Below are 14,695 nucleotides of genomic sequence, written 5' to 3' on the forward strand. Positions count from 1 at the left end.
TCTTAGCATTATTAATTCTAATATAAGAGGACACAAAGAAAATGCCACTTTCTTCTGTGCCTTTAGGACATGTATGCAGGGGAGACAATTAAATAATGAACAGGTCCCAAACAAAGCCATTCGATGCTAGCCATTGAGAATTCTGTTTCTCAATGCTACTAAAACCCCACAATGAGGTTTGTAATTTTATTCTTTGGGAAATGGATTCCTGTAAGCTTTTAGCACAGTGAGAATTGCCCAATCTTATGAAATATTCTCTCCCCTCATCAAGTCCTGGTAACACAGACCAGATTTCTAGATGTCCTACTGGCAGCCGACCTTTTCTGGTGAACTCCAGTAAGTGGCCAAGGGAGAGAAGCATTCAATGTTTTAAATCTCTTTTCTATGCCTACAAGCAAAATTTTACAACATTTCTCCTTGATATGAAATCTCTGCTTGGACATCTGGATTCACAGCGAGAAACTTTCAATACACTGGCTTCAAAAGAAAGGACTTATCTCTGGTGGTGTAGTGAGGCCAGAAGAATATTCTACAGTCTCAAAACTATTCTGAATGTTCCCTTCAGATGACCTGTTAGCTCAGTGGACAGTGCTAACATTCAGATAATTTGGCTTTGGCTTACAGCTTTTGGTAGAGACTCTCCCCAGACCCTTTACTGTATGGGTTCAGATTGTATCAAACTGTATTCTATTAGATTCTGCCCAATAATGCAAAATATTTGTTACCACAATTTCCTTATATGTGCTATATCATAGCAAAATATTTACAAAACTGCTTCCATAAATAAAACTTCACAATAGTAAAGTGACATCATTCATTATCAGAGTCTTGATCTGTGAGCTAATATCACATTAAGTCAGCATATTTCTGATGTGTAAAAATGCTTCCAGCCTCAAGGGTTTGGATGAACTTTATTAAAGTGATGAACAGGTATTCTCGCAGATGTTTTACACAGAGCATGAGAACTCTTCCATGGCACCTGCAGTCAGAGAAAGCATGGCATCTCTGTCAAAGACTGGAAGCTGATAGTGGAAAGGAGGCAACATTTATGCAGTGGTTTTCAATGGTTTGGTTTTGCACTCTTAAATATGAACAACCCACTGGGCACTGGTAGCTTTTGCTATAATCCTAACTACTCAAGAGGCAGAGATCTGAAGATCATGGTTTGAAGCTCGTCCAGGCAGGAAAGTTCCTGAGACTCTTATCTCCAATAAACTATATTAAGTGAAGTAAGCCACACTCAAAAAATAGGTTGCATGGTTTCCCCCATATGTGGTCATTAGAATGTGCCTATAAATCTACAGGTAAAAGATAAAAAAATTACACTTGGACAAAAGTGATTCATTTTATATATACATATATATTTGTGTGTGTGTGTGTATACACACATATAATAAGAAAAGCCACCAAAAAATCTATCACTCAGATATCTACTAGTAAAATTCTGATGTGATTACAGTCATTTTTCTCTTGATATGGACTCTTATTTGAAAAACAGAGTCATATTTACATGTTTTGTAACCCGTATCTTCATGAAAACATGTCTTATGAATCTTTTCACTATACTTAAATATTTTTCTCTGACATTTTCAGTATATCAGTTTCCAGTTTATTACCCATGGTGAAAGATACATAAAGGTGTTAGAGAATAATGGTGTCACAGGTGCCTGGCACAGAACAGAAGTTCTGTAAAGGGCATTACTGAATAGATGCCAGGTTGAGCATCCTTTTGACTAGTTGAAGTACACTCCAACTCTTTAATCATCACCTCAGGGTAAATTCTGAAAGTGGGTCAAAGGCTAGGCAGGTCTTCCCAACAAGTAAATAGTGACAGGGAATCACCCTTCCAAAATGTTTATCAAGTTATACTGCACAGACTGGTGGTCTTTCAGTGGACTCTCATAGATTACTTTCTACCTCAAATGTTTTCTAAAGCTTGCCTTTAATACTCACAGACATTACTGTGAGTTCTGGTGGAATGAGTACTGGATTTGCTCTCCATTCTTGATCAATGACTTGAAAGAACTCAGCTCATTATCAGCTGAAAGTAGGTTAGAGTAGGTTTCACAGTTAGCATGCCTACCTTTTCCACAGTACTGTTGATATATCTGCAGACGTAGTCTAAACCTCTTGGTTTAGAGTGTCTATGTTTGTCATGTGCCTATACATATATACATAAAACACTCAAATACAATTGGAATGTACAAATCAAACAACTTTGTGGCAAAAATTCAGACAGATGGGAGGATAGAAGGAGCATCTCCAGGTCCATTTGGGTCCTTGGTTGGTTGACTTATTTTTATAGATACAATGTAGGATAATGAAGGTATGCTATCGTACTTAAATAGCTTAGGCTCTCAAGTAAGAAAATGACTGGAGTTGGCTCTACCAGTTGTTAGATAATATGGTCTTGGGCTGGTTAATCTTTGTACTGGAAATAGCTTCCTCATAAAGATTAGGGTAGAAGAGGCCATGGTGGGATAGAAAAGGCCACGGTGGGAAAATGGCAGGCAGGAAAGCAGGAAGGCAGGAGGGAAGGTTAAAAAGCCACAGCCAGCTGTCCTGGAGTAATGGAAGGGAAAGTCCCAGCCATGGCCTGAGAAGTGATTAACTGAAAACGAAGCTGTAGATCTCCCAAAAAAGCTTACAAAAAAGTCTCTAAGTTTGGATTTACCATAGGTGAACAAGGAAGACACATCTATCATACTTGGATCAGATAAAATTAAAGAATTGCTCTGACTCTTGCTACCAAACCTTTTTCAATCACAGCAGCTTTTAATAAAGAGAAAGATGATGAGCCAGAGGAAATACTCCAGAAGCAAAGATGAGGAAGATCACTGGCAGGGATAACCAACACCAATTGGAGGTAAAGGAGGGCCTGGGATTTCTGACAGCCAGAACCTATGGGAGTGAAGAAAACTGCCATCTTGGAAACATCCATGACCAAGACAATAAAATGATACATTTTGAAGCAGGACTGTGGATTGTAAAATAAAAGGAACTTCTCTTTTTTAAAGAATGTAATAAGATGATTGTATCTTCAGATCTACTTTTTTCTTTACATTTTTGAAGATTGTGTTGCATGAATAAATCAGAGTCATTTAGCTTTCATATACAGATTTCAAGACATTTGCTAATTTTGTAGTTTCACAGGATGAGTTTTCAAAGTTTGAAATGAAAAAATTATTGTGAAATTTAAATAGAGCAATGGAACATGAGATGGATGAGATGTTTGGTAGACAGTCTAGCATATACTATGCTACATGCTGAATAAATATTGCCTGTTATTTCTCCATTAATTCCTTTTAGCTCCCCCCCACCCCTGCAACCCCATGGTGCTGAGGACCAAACTCAGGGCCTTATGTTTTTTAGGCAAGCACTCTTTCCCTCATCTAACTCCCCAACTCCCCCATCAATATTTTTGATGCATCCTAGAAAAAAAGCCAAGGGTATGAGTGCTAATAATAATAACAATAACAACTATTATTATTATTAGCTACTTTAATGTACATTAGTAGTAAAGGAAAAACACTTCACTCTCTATACAAAAAATGAGCGAATCAAAACTGAATTATATCTTATCTACAATTTAAATTATTTTCAAGTAACATTTGGTGCATATGTTTTGTTAAAATGTGCTTTATATGCACTACCATTTTAAAATTCAGTTGTGATTTGGAGCTATGTTTGAAATTAGTATCAAAATGTCCTCCCCTTTTAACAGGTAGGTGGATTAAAACTGTAAGACTAAAACATTTAAGGAGTTGGAGGCATGGCTCAGTTGGTAAGTGAGCTAGCCAATGAGCAAATGCATTAGGTACTAAGTTCAAGTCCTGATCTCAGACAAAAAAGAAAACATTTAAAATAGCAATTATAATGGTTATAGTTTTTTTATTTAAAAAGTCATCACAAAACAACTTTAGAACTATGTTGTTAGGGGCAACTTAATTCATGTTTTTTCCTTTTGCTTATACAGGAAGATTCCATTGTTTATTTAAAATTTCAAAATGACTCACACATGGTATTTAGACATGAGTGGAAAAGAAATTCACTTAAAATGAAACTTTTATATAGCCAGAACAATTCAAACAAAGTCTACAACTTGTTGATGTCTGTGTGAGAGAAAAGTGGGTATTTGTAAGTGAAAAAAACCTTTGAAAGGTGTTTTAAAATCACCAGAATCTGAAAAATAAACTTTTTGTCTCCAAACATATGTAGGGAAAAAAGCCCACAGGTATAAATAAACAGAAGAAATGTCATTAGCAAAATCCTACATCCTCACCTGTAAAATGAGGAGGCTGATATACTGGCCTCAAAAGTTTCCATCTCTGAAGGCTTTTTATGCTATTCAATACCATCCAGGCTTAAAAGATATATAGAAATATATACCTCCGTATATAGAACTTATTTTTCTTTGCTCTGTATGACTACATGCTTTAAGTATTGTTACAACAAAGTCACTGAAAAATCATCTTTTGCTGGGAATTCTTTTAAAAATTTTTGTTCTCTTTTAAGCCTTATTTTTTTTAAAGGTTTCCAGATGCTTATCCTCACAGATTAAACACAGCATGATGCAGACACTTACAATAATATCCACTGCTATGAAGCCAAGAAAAAAAAAAAAAAAACGACTTTGAGATCTAACTGCCTATCACCTAAAGAATCACATCCGGGATTTTTCTGTTGCTATTAAGGTGTGATTCTCAGAAGTCATTTAGACACTACCTTGGTTCTCAGTAGCAACAATCAACCCTGCCCTGTGTCAAAGCACATCAAATGCTAGCAATCCAGGCCTGGAACAAACAGGTTATTTCTCATTATGCGAATACATCATAAAAGGATGAACAAACTGTAAATTGGAGGCTGACTTCTGAATGTGCTAGGCAGCAGTATTGGACTGAAACAGTCATTCTAATTTCAAGAGACAATTCCAAAGTGGTTTTCAAGAAAAAGGACAAGGTATTTTTTAAAAAAATATTTGTCCAATGTGAATGGACTGAGCTTGCCAAAAATGACTTTTTATGCTGGCATGTAATCTCTTAGAGGGAAGTCAGCCTGAGTCACTGGATACATCAAAGGTAGAATCCAGTGAATGGAATTACTGCAGGCTGTGTGAGCAAGCCAGATACCTGCATTCATCTGCCCACTGCTGGGATTTCAGCCTCCTTTTAATTACATTAAAGCAGCTGGTACCACTGGTTACTGAAGTCTTCAGATTACCTTGATTGCTCGGTCATTATCTCTAATCAGCTGCTTCTTCTCATCTTCAAACTTTTGTACAAGATCCTGGAGCCGCCTTTCTGCAGCAAGCTGCTGCCGGCTGCTTTCCTCTTTCAGAGAGGAAATGGTTGTCTGAAGTTCTGCTATGATCTAAAATGAAAACAGCATGCTATAACTTCAAATTCTTCAGTGAGAGGCATCTATTTTATATGTATTTATGCTTAACAAAAGAATGGATTTGGCAAAACTCTATCCCACAAACTACACATTTTCAATTAACATATCATGCATTATAATGCATGAAATTCCACACAATAAAAGACTAGAATAAAATTGTGAATGGTGAACAACTGCTAAACCAAGTGTATTTGGAAGACATTTCCACTATAACATTCTTCAATATTTACTCATCAGAATAACATCTGTGATCTCAAAAATATGAAAAGCATCAGATTTTTATTTTGCTGAGAAATATAGTTATTAGAATAAGAAAAGCTATTTTGTCTTTCATAAATTTTTGAACTTTAATACCCAAAATAACAGAGGTCATTTCCATGGTCACCTAATTCTATACAATAACTTGTGAGTATTCACTGAAGTCTGCATATTGTGTTAAAGACTCCAAGTTCTGTGTCACTTACTATTGTTAGATAAGTGTTATCACCTTTCTTTCATAAATGAACAAACAGAGGCACAGAGAGAGGTCAGATATTTGACATGGTTGAAGATGACTTCCAACTAAGGAGACAGGCAAAAGGTGAAGCCCACAGATGTATCATTGCACTAATCCACTCCTCTAACAAGTGGATTTGACTTTTCAACAAGGTTTTGGTTTAAGGGAAGTTTATATTTCCAAATAGGTTGCTTTCTTCTTAACTGCTACATATTCATGACAGTTTATTTTGGTTTGCATCTTGCCATTTCAGAGACTCCAGAACTGTCTACATTTGAGAATTGGTTCCTTCCTGGACAGGGTTCACTCCAACTTCCCCAATGAACATGTGAAAAGAGATCCCTGATATTTAATGGGTCTACAGAGAGCTTTCCTGTTCCTTTGCTTTGGATGTATCCATTTCCTTTCAAATTCAATTGTGATGACTTTTTGAAAGCAGGAAATGGCTGTTTCTTCTAATAAAAGAAACAGTATTAGAATATAATTCTGCTGGTGCTAAGAGGGGAGCCAGATTACTTTTTGTCACTATTAATTGTAAACAAAACCAGGTCACAGCATCATAAAATAATAGAAACTTCATAGAGTCCTCAGAAACCCAGTCTGATAGAAATACTAGTTGTTTCTATTGAAATAAATAATAGCATTATACAGAATGTTTTTTATAAGTGTTCAAACTCACTGTAACCAAGTTTAGAACTGATAATCAAATATTAGGGTAACTGTGAGAAGATAAAGTGTAATAGCATTATGTTAATATTATTAAATGCAAATGAGAATCTTCTGCTACCTACAGTGTGGAAGAACATTCATTTACTGAGATAGCTTTCATCTGCTGCCTACATTGTGATTAGATGCTGCTTCCACTGTGGCATCCACTCAATTACATTTTCCTAGCACTTCTGCGAAACAGGATAGATTGTTACAATAAGTATCAAAAACTGAAGGACAGAATAATCAACTCCCAGTTATAGAGCCAGAAGATGAACTGGGGGTAAGAAAGAGCCCCATTTCTTTGGATTAAACTGAAATTTATAATTGATACCATGTAGGAACAGAGATCCAAACAGTAAAAATAGTTCCATTTTTCAAGTTGTATAAACTAAAACTTTATGGAAGTGATAGGTTCAATTGTTTTGTGTGTTATGTTTAGTTCTGACCAATTTAATCACATGTACACTTTTAATGTACTTTTAAGGTACATTAAAGTAACTTTTAAAGTAACCCCTATTTTTCTTCAATATATAAAGATTGGGATTAGCAAAAGATAAAAATATTTGAGGGCATTTCAAGTGATCACAAGGGCTTAAAATCATTTTTAAAAGATTTAGGAAAACAGCACATCAAAAAGAAACAAATGTAGCTTTTGGAGGAACTGAAAGTGGAATCCAGGAGGGTCTGAGAAGAGCATACTTGCTTTTGTGCAGAAAATGAATCCTTATTTCTTAAGGGGTAGAAGGGAGATTCTTATAGGAGAAATAATGAGATTATATTTGGAAGGCTACATTCATGACTTGTGCAGGTGACACCAGGGAAAGGGTGTCAGAACACTGGAGGTGAAACACTGGCTAGACAAACTGATTGATAGACTGACAGTTATGATGATGGAGAGCAGCAACATGGGTTTTAAGAATAAGATTTAATGTTTACATATTTTAGGACTGAGCATTAAACAGAATAAACAGGTTAATGTACATGCTTTAGGTAAGGGACAAGGCATGATCTTTAGGCCTATTAGCCATAGAATTAGATAAGAAAATGGACTATTTTTACCTCAGTTCAATGCATAGGACTAACACTCTATACATAGTTAAGTAGTAGAACTATAATTGTGGCAAATAAAAAAAATCTGGCAAATAGTATTGAGATAATCTAGCTTTTTCACAGAATAATATCATTAAAATGTGCCTAAAGAGAATGAAGGCAAATACATTGTATGTATTGTGACTATATCATAATAAAACCCCTCTAATTCTGATTGAATTCTAATTTAGAACTATAAGAGACTGCCAATGTTCCTACTCTGAATTGTTTATCCATGTGCTAGCTTCAGAAAAAGAATTAGAACATTTCATACAGTTATTAAAAATTAGTATCTTGGAAAACAAGAACTATTTTGGGCTGATAATGGCAGCAATCTAACCCATGGAAGAACACATGCATAAATGTTAGGGGTCTTATTTAAGGTCCTAAAATAAAAGAATTCCAAACTGAGGATACATTTAATCTTTAATTCATTCTGTTGTTTTTCAGATTGTGGTATAGTTTGAGATATTAGTTCCTAAAATTTTTCTGTGGAATGCAACAAACCAGACAAGCCATAGTTAGGAAGGGCAGGCAAGTATTGGAGTTCCTGACACACACAGAAAGGAGTGGCCCCTTGCTATACCCTGTTTTCTGGCTGCTTCCCTGGGTAATGACAAGACCTTGAAGAGTAGAACATGTGTGGCACTTGTGTCTATGGGCATTAATCTGCATCCGATGGGAGAAAGGGAGCTGGTCCCTTGGCACTGAGTGGGCTTGGTAGGCAGCTCACCTTCGGTCCTCTTCACATTTTCAGTGTGCATACTATTGAAAAATGGCACCATCTCTTTTTAAAAAAATGACTATCAAATGACTGAGCTGAGTGAGGAATCTACATTAAAACTGAAAGGCAAGGTTAATATATGATACTGAAATAAAAGACACAAATATGTAATAAGATGGAGGTGTCATCTGGGATTGTGCCCAGAGATAGTGCCAGTGCTGAGAATGCCATGGAGATGATGAAAATCTCAGGAGTCAGGCTTCAAGTGTGCCCATGGTTTGTTGTACACACACTACTAAATCCTAAGGGCTTGATAAGATCTGAAAGATTATATAACTTCCTTTAAAGGAGGAAAGTATTTAAAATATGTTCCAAGTTTAACTGATGCTCTCTTAAATGCCAGTTCAGCCATCATCAATGCACTCATTAATTTTTTGAGAGATTTTTCAAAGTCTGATAAACAGAATTAAGCAACTTTGCTTCTGGCACTTGCATCAGCATGATGAGATATGAGTTAGAGATTCCAGTAAACCAGAACTTGAAAGTGGAAAAAGTCAATCCATGCTTCTGGTTTTTAATGTTCATTTAAAAATAACCTGTTTCTCAGAATTGACTAGCATTGTAGACTAATGTTTCTTATGCCAGTTTGTAGATATCAATATTAACAGCCATATTTATATGTATTCAGAGGTGGGAAAACAAAACATGAGGTTATCCTTCTAAGAAAAGGTTGGGCCATCTTTTCTGATGCTACTAAAATCCTTCCTGAGATTATTTTTCCTTTTCTTTCCCTTCCCTTCCCTTCGTTCATCTGTTCGTTCGTTCGTTCCTTCCTTCTTCCTTCCTTCCTTTTTTTTTTTTTTTTTTTTTTTTTGCTGGTCCTGGGGCTTGAACTCAGGGAGGGCCTGAGTGGCTAGCACTCTACCACTTGAGCCGTAGCACCACTTCTGGCTTTTTCTGAGTAGTTTATTGGAGATAAGTGTCTCATGGGTTTTCCTGCCATTGGCTGGCTTCCAACATGATCCTCAGACCTCAGCCTCCTGAGTAGCTAGGATTACAGGCGTGAGCCACTGGCTTCTGGCTCTTTTTTCTTATTAGGTATCACATTATCCTTTCGTTTATAAAATAGTGGCTACAGTACATGAAAAATGTTACTGGCTGGGTTTTCAATCTCCTTCTTCTTCATGTCTTTACTTAGGAAAATAGCACCCAAATCTCATCAATTCTCCAATACTTTGTTGTTGTTGTTTTTTGTCAGTCATGGGGCTTGAACTCTGGGCCTGGGCGCTGTCCCTGTGCTCTTCAGCTCAAGGCGAATGCTCGACCTCTTGAGCCACAGTGCCACTTCCGGTTTTCTAGTGATTTATTGGAGATACGAGTCTCACGGATGTTCCTGCCCGGGCTGGCTTTGAACCGTGATCCTCAGATCTCAGCCTCCTGAGTAGCTAGGATTACTGGCATGAGTTCAATACTATCTGAAGAAATAATTCCTCCTTCCTTCCAGACTTTTTAAACTTTCTTCCCTGCTTCCTCTTTTCTCTATTGCAATTTTCATGCTACTACAAAATTGCTAACAGTTATGAAGCTCTTTAGTATGTATGAGGCATAGTGCATTTTGTCATTGTTCTACTTCATACTTAAAACAATCTCATGAGGTAAGTAATGCTTCCAACCTTTGACAAATAAGGAAACTGAATTCCAAAGAGGGCAGGTAAGCTTACTCAAGGACACACAGTGGTAGGATTGGCATCAAATCTCGGGTTGCAGAAAGCTTAGGCTTTCTTCCATATTAACTTACATTTAATTTGCTTTAATGTCATATAATCAGGCTACTTCATACATTCCTTTAGATAAACTTAAGTATTCCTGTTTACACTCTCATTACTTAAGCATTTTTATTAGTTATCTTATATCTCACTTTCAGTCTGCCTCTTCTGTTTAACATAAAGCAAAATAAGCAGAATGTAGATGTATACCAGCCAGGAATTTTAGAATAGTAAGATTTCTTTAAGGCTGGGGCATAGCTCAAGTGGTAGAGCACTTACTTAGTAAGTACAAGACCCTGAGTTCAAACTCCAGTACTACCTTCTCTCACCCACCAACAAATCCTGTTGATGGGAAGAATCTTTTTCAGTGAACTAAAAAGGACATTTCTTCATACTTTTTCCTCTAGATCATGACAACCAGGACATTATATTATCATCCTCTCTTGAATAAACATGTATAACTCTTTGCTTAAACAAAGACTTTTTGCTTTCCCAATGGGATGAGAGTAGTAGAACATAAACATTTTAGAAATAATTATAGATTTGAGGACATTTACAGATAACTGCCAATGAAGTTTTACCATATTAAAAATGTAAGGGGCTGGACCAGGCTGGGGCTGAGCCTCAGGATCACCACATTGGAGTCAGACCCAGCCTGTCCTGGCTGAGTCACTCATTCATGTGATTTTGTCTCTCTGAGTCTCAGTTTTCTTAACTGGAAAAATGGGGCCAGTAAGAGTTTGCAACCTGTGTACTGTGAGTAAAGACTAACTATCAGCAGTTAAGAGTTCATAGCATTAGCTATTACCATTTTGTTGTCGTATTGATGTTAGTCCTACTATGTGATACTTAATTTTGCTTCTGCATACATGGAAAGACACCAAGACAAGCTGATTTAAAAAGGACTATATATGAAGCCTACAAACCAAATTGTTTAATTTCTCCATCTGCAAAGAAGATAAATAGGATTTACTTGTTCTAAAATCAATCATATCTCTAAAGAATGCTTGGGATTCCCTAAATGATAGTAGTGAATAACATTATAACTACTTATATAGTTATATTTCAAGTGAAGTATTCAGTTGTTGGATCTTATAGTAAAACTATAACACACAGCAAGAATAGATAAACTCACAATTCTTTTATTTTTCTCCAAAAGACTCAGAGTTGAACTGCTGATTTAACCTAGAGCTGTCATTTTGAATTATGCTGTCAAGTAGCCCTTAGGTGCAGTGAAATGGAATATTGCAGAAAAGCACAGATGGTATCAACACGCTTACATCACAATGTAGGTGTGTATCTCCTGTACTTCTGAAATGATTTCAGCCTGGGCTTGCTCAAGTGTACAGGCTGGTTTTACAACATTGGAGCATGAGAGAGAGATGTGGGGGGAGAAGCAGAAAGACAGAGACAGAGAGACAAAGGCAAAAAAAAAAAAAAACCAGACAAAGACAGAGGCAGAGAGAGAGAGAGACAGAGACAGAGATAGAGACAGAGACAGAGACAGAGGGTGTGTATTAGTTGAAATGGTTCAATATGCCATTTACTGAGAAGTAAATTTACTGAGAAGTAATTCAACTCTGAAGCATAAAGGCTTTGATGTGTTAGTTTTGTTTCTGCTTCTTGTATTAGTTTTACTTGTTTTGTTTCTTTTCTTGATGCTTACCTGGGAAGATTTGGCAAGCTTCTGAGTATATTCCTTCTCAATCTGCTTCAGCCTGCTGTTGGCCTGAAAAACACACGCACATGAACACACACACACACACAGTGACCTGTGAGCTTGGTATATCTTCCACATGCCTATCACCAGGCAGCTGGGACACCCGCCAGCTGCACCGCCCTTCTGGGGCAGCCAGAAAACCACAGGGCTTGTCTTTGATCTGACGCCAACTATTCATCACTTAAAAAGCTAAAGAAAAAAGAGATCTCTCCTGCCAATTATTAGACAAACACAAGACTTCTGTGGATAGAAAGAGAAAGGGAGGAGAGACAAAAATAGACACAGCAAAAGTGTGAAAGCTCAGAAGGCAAAGAAGGGGAAGAAGGAAGAAATGGGAGGAGAAATGCAGGAAAGGGGACAGAAAATTGAAAGAGGAGGAAAAGAAGTTGGCAAATTTAATACTCTTTCACATCAGCTTACAAATAAAAGCAATAGGTACTCCTGGACAAAGGCAGATATGAGAATTTTGGATTCAATAAGCAAAGAGTTGAGCCCCGACCCTGCCCAACACAGACCTGTCCTTTGAAGTGACAAATATATCTAAATCAAACAGAATAAGTCCACATTGCTTAGAACTTGATTATTCCTATGTTCTTCAAGCTCCAATCCTTTGGATGTAACCCATGTTGTGCTCTCTGGAAGTGTTTGGGATCTTCACTCTCATCAGTGCTCAGAAAGGTCACAGTGACATGCCCTAGATGGATCCCTTTTCCTGTCAATTATATAGATTTATAGTCTTCATTTTTGGGAAAACTTTGAGTCATTACTCTCATAATTTCCTACATCCTGTCTATCCATCTGCCTGCATCTCTCTGTCTTAATCTGATTTTTATACCTCTAAGTTTGTATTTTAGGTCATGGTCCTTGGGGCTTGAACCCAGGGCCTGGCTGGTGTCTCTGAGTGTTTTTGCTCAAGGTGCAGACACTATCTCATGAGCTACAGTTCCACTGCCAGCTTTTCTGGTAGTTAATTGGAGATAAGCATCTCATAGACTTTCCTGCTTAGGCTGGCCTTCAAAGGCAATCCTCAGATCTCAGCTTCCTGAGTAGCTAGGATTATGAGTCACCAGTGTCTGGCTATTTTTTAAATTTCTACTTTAAAACCTCATCTTGTATCAAAAAAGATTCTGACAGCATCATTATAATGTCTAAGGAAGCTTTTTTGTTCTTTAAAACAGCAGCATAACCACAAATGAGGAAACAGACATTGGGAGGTTAGGTAATCTGCCCAGCATCACACAGCGAGGAGGTGATAGGACAGGACATAGTCCTCATCCTCCCCCCCGGCTGCAGAGCCTAAGGCTCTATCCACCAGAGCACAGTGTATAATGCCTCACAGGGTAGTTCTGGTATTTCTTGAGGTTACTAATCTCATATCTACATATCTATCTACCTATCTAACCTGTCAACAACTATGTGTGCACCTATCCACATATGTACTTAAAGGTTTTTCAGTTCACCAAAGGGTGTTTTGTCAGAGTTCCCTTATTTACTTTCTCCAGCCTTTGTCTTTCACTTCAGGCACTTTTCTCAAATGTCTAGCATTCTTTAGTGTGCTTTCTTATTTAAGGTGAGACCTTATAAAACTGGCTGGAAGCAGCTCCGATCTATACAGCCTGTGGATGGTTGGATGTCCCATGGTATGTTACATAGGTGCTTTGTTCTCCTGTGCCAGTCTCTTCACGGGCTGATCCTTCAGTGTAAGACCTGGCAGCATAGATCTGGCTCCTGGTCTGCAAAAGGGTGCTTGGGTATTGAAGCTGGCCATTCTTGCGCAATTCTGTCTTCATTTTTTGCCCTCAACTCTACCTAAGAACCCTCCAGGAGCAACTGAAGAGTAGGGCAGAGTGAATGAGGTAAGATGGGTAATCTTGTCATTTGTTTGTTTCTTATCCATTCTCTAAAGCCATTTAGAGACGTACTTATTCCCCATCAACTCCGTACCTCGTCCCTCCAATGCCTCAAGATTCCCTAAAGTTGAGCAACATGGATGATTCTGCTGCTGTAATAGGTATAGTGTCTTTTCTCCCAAAAGCTATTCATATTTTGTTATGCTTAGTTAGGCCAAGTCCATTTTGATTCAGTCCTTTCTGAAGTTCAAAAATGCTGTGATTTCTTATATGTACCACCATTATCTCTTCTCTCTGTCACTGCAAAAAGTATACTATATAAATACAAATGCCTGGATTATATCCTGAAGTTTTGACTTCATTCATTTGGGATACAGACCAGGTACTGCAATTAAAACAAATCTCTGCAGCTATTTCTAATGTTTAGCCAGGGTTAAACTAAGGTTAAAAACCACTGTTTATGTTCTTTTCAATTTCTTCCTCCTTCCATCACCTTCCTTCTTAAAATATGGGAGACAAGCACTCCATTACTGAGCTATATCTCCAGCCCCTCTTTTCATTTCATTCTTTGCACTTTAACAGGACTTCCTCAGCGAGTGGAGACAAACAAGTGATTCTGTCTACCATGTTTACCTGGCAGTGAATGATTTATTTCACTGTCACAATGAGATGAAGAAGACACTTACTCTGAGTACGTCCCTATATAGCATAGGCTGAACTCCTGACATCTAGTTTACGTGTCTCTTCTGCTAGTTTGTGGGATCCTGAAAGACAGGTACAAGTCCTTCACATATTGCTTGGTACAAATATGTTCATTTAAAGGATGAAAAAGATACTATATACAGCCCTTTTTCTTAATATTGCCCAACCCCATACTTCTGAAATTAACTTTTCATAACCATATGAAACATGCACTTAAGTTCAAAAGCAATTCTTCGTGGA

General features: G+C 37.3%; 1 protein-coding gene across 2 annotated transcripts in view; it reads right to left on the reverse strand.

The window, feature by feature from the left end:
- Cep112 (centrosomal protein 112) overlaps positions 1-14,695 on the reverse strand; it is a 344,883-nt gene that overhangs the window by 71,692 nt on the left and 258,496 nt on the right. For both annotated transcript variants that reach the window (XM_042665492.1, XM_042665493.1), the window contains 2 exons: positions 11,850-11,912; positions 5,221-5,370 (listed from right to left, as the gene is read on the reverse strand). In XM_042665492.1, the coding sequence (XP_042521426.1) occupies positions 5,221-5,370; positions 11,850-11,912 (213 nt within the window). The remainder of the gene's footprint in view (positions 1-5,220; positions 5,371-11,849; positions 11,913-14,695) is intronic.

Source organism: Dipodomys spectabilis, unplaced genomic scaffold (genome assembly GCF_019054845.1).
Source record: "Dipodomys spectabilis isolate Male_0828 unplaced genomic scaffold, ASM1905484v1 ptg000329l, whole genome shotgun sequence".
NCBI lineage: Eukaryota > Metazoa > Chordata > Mammalia > Rodentia > Heteromyidae > Dipodomys > Dipodomys spectabilis.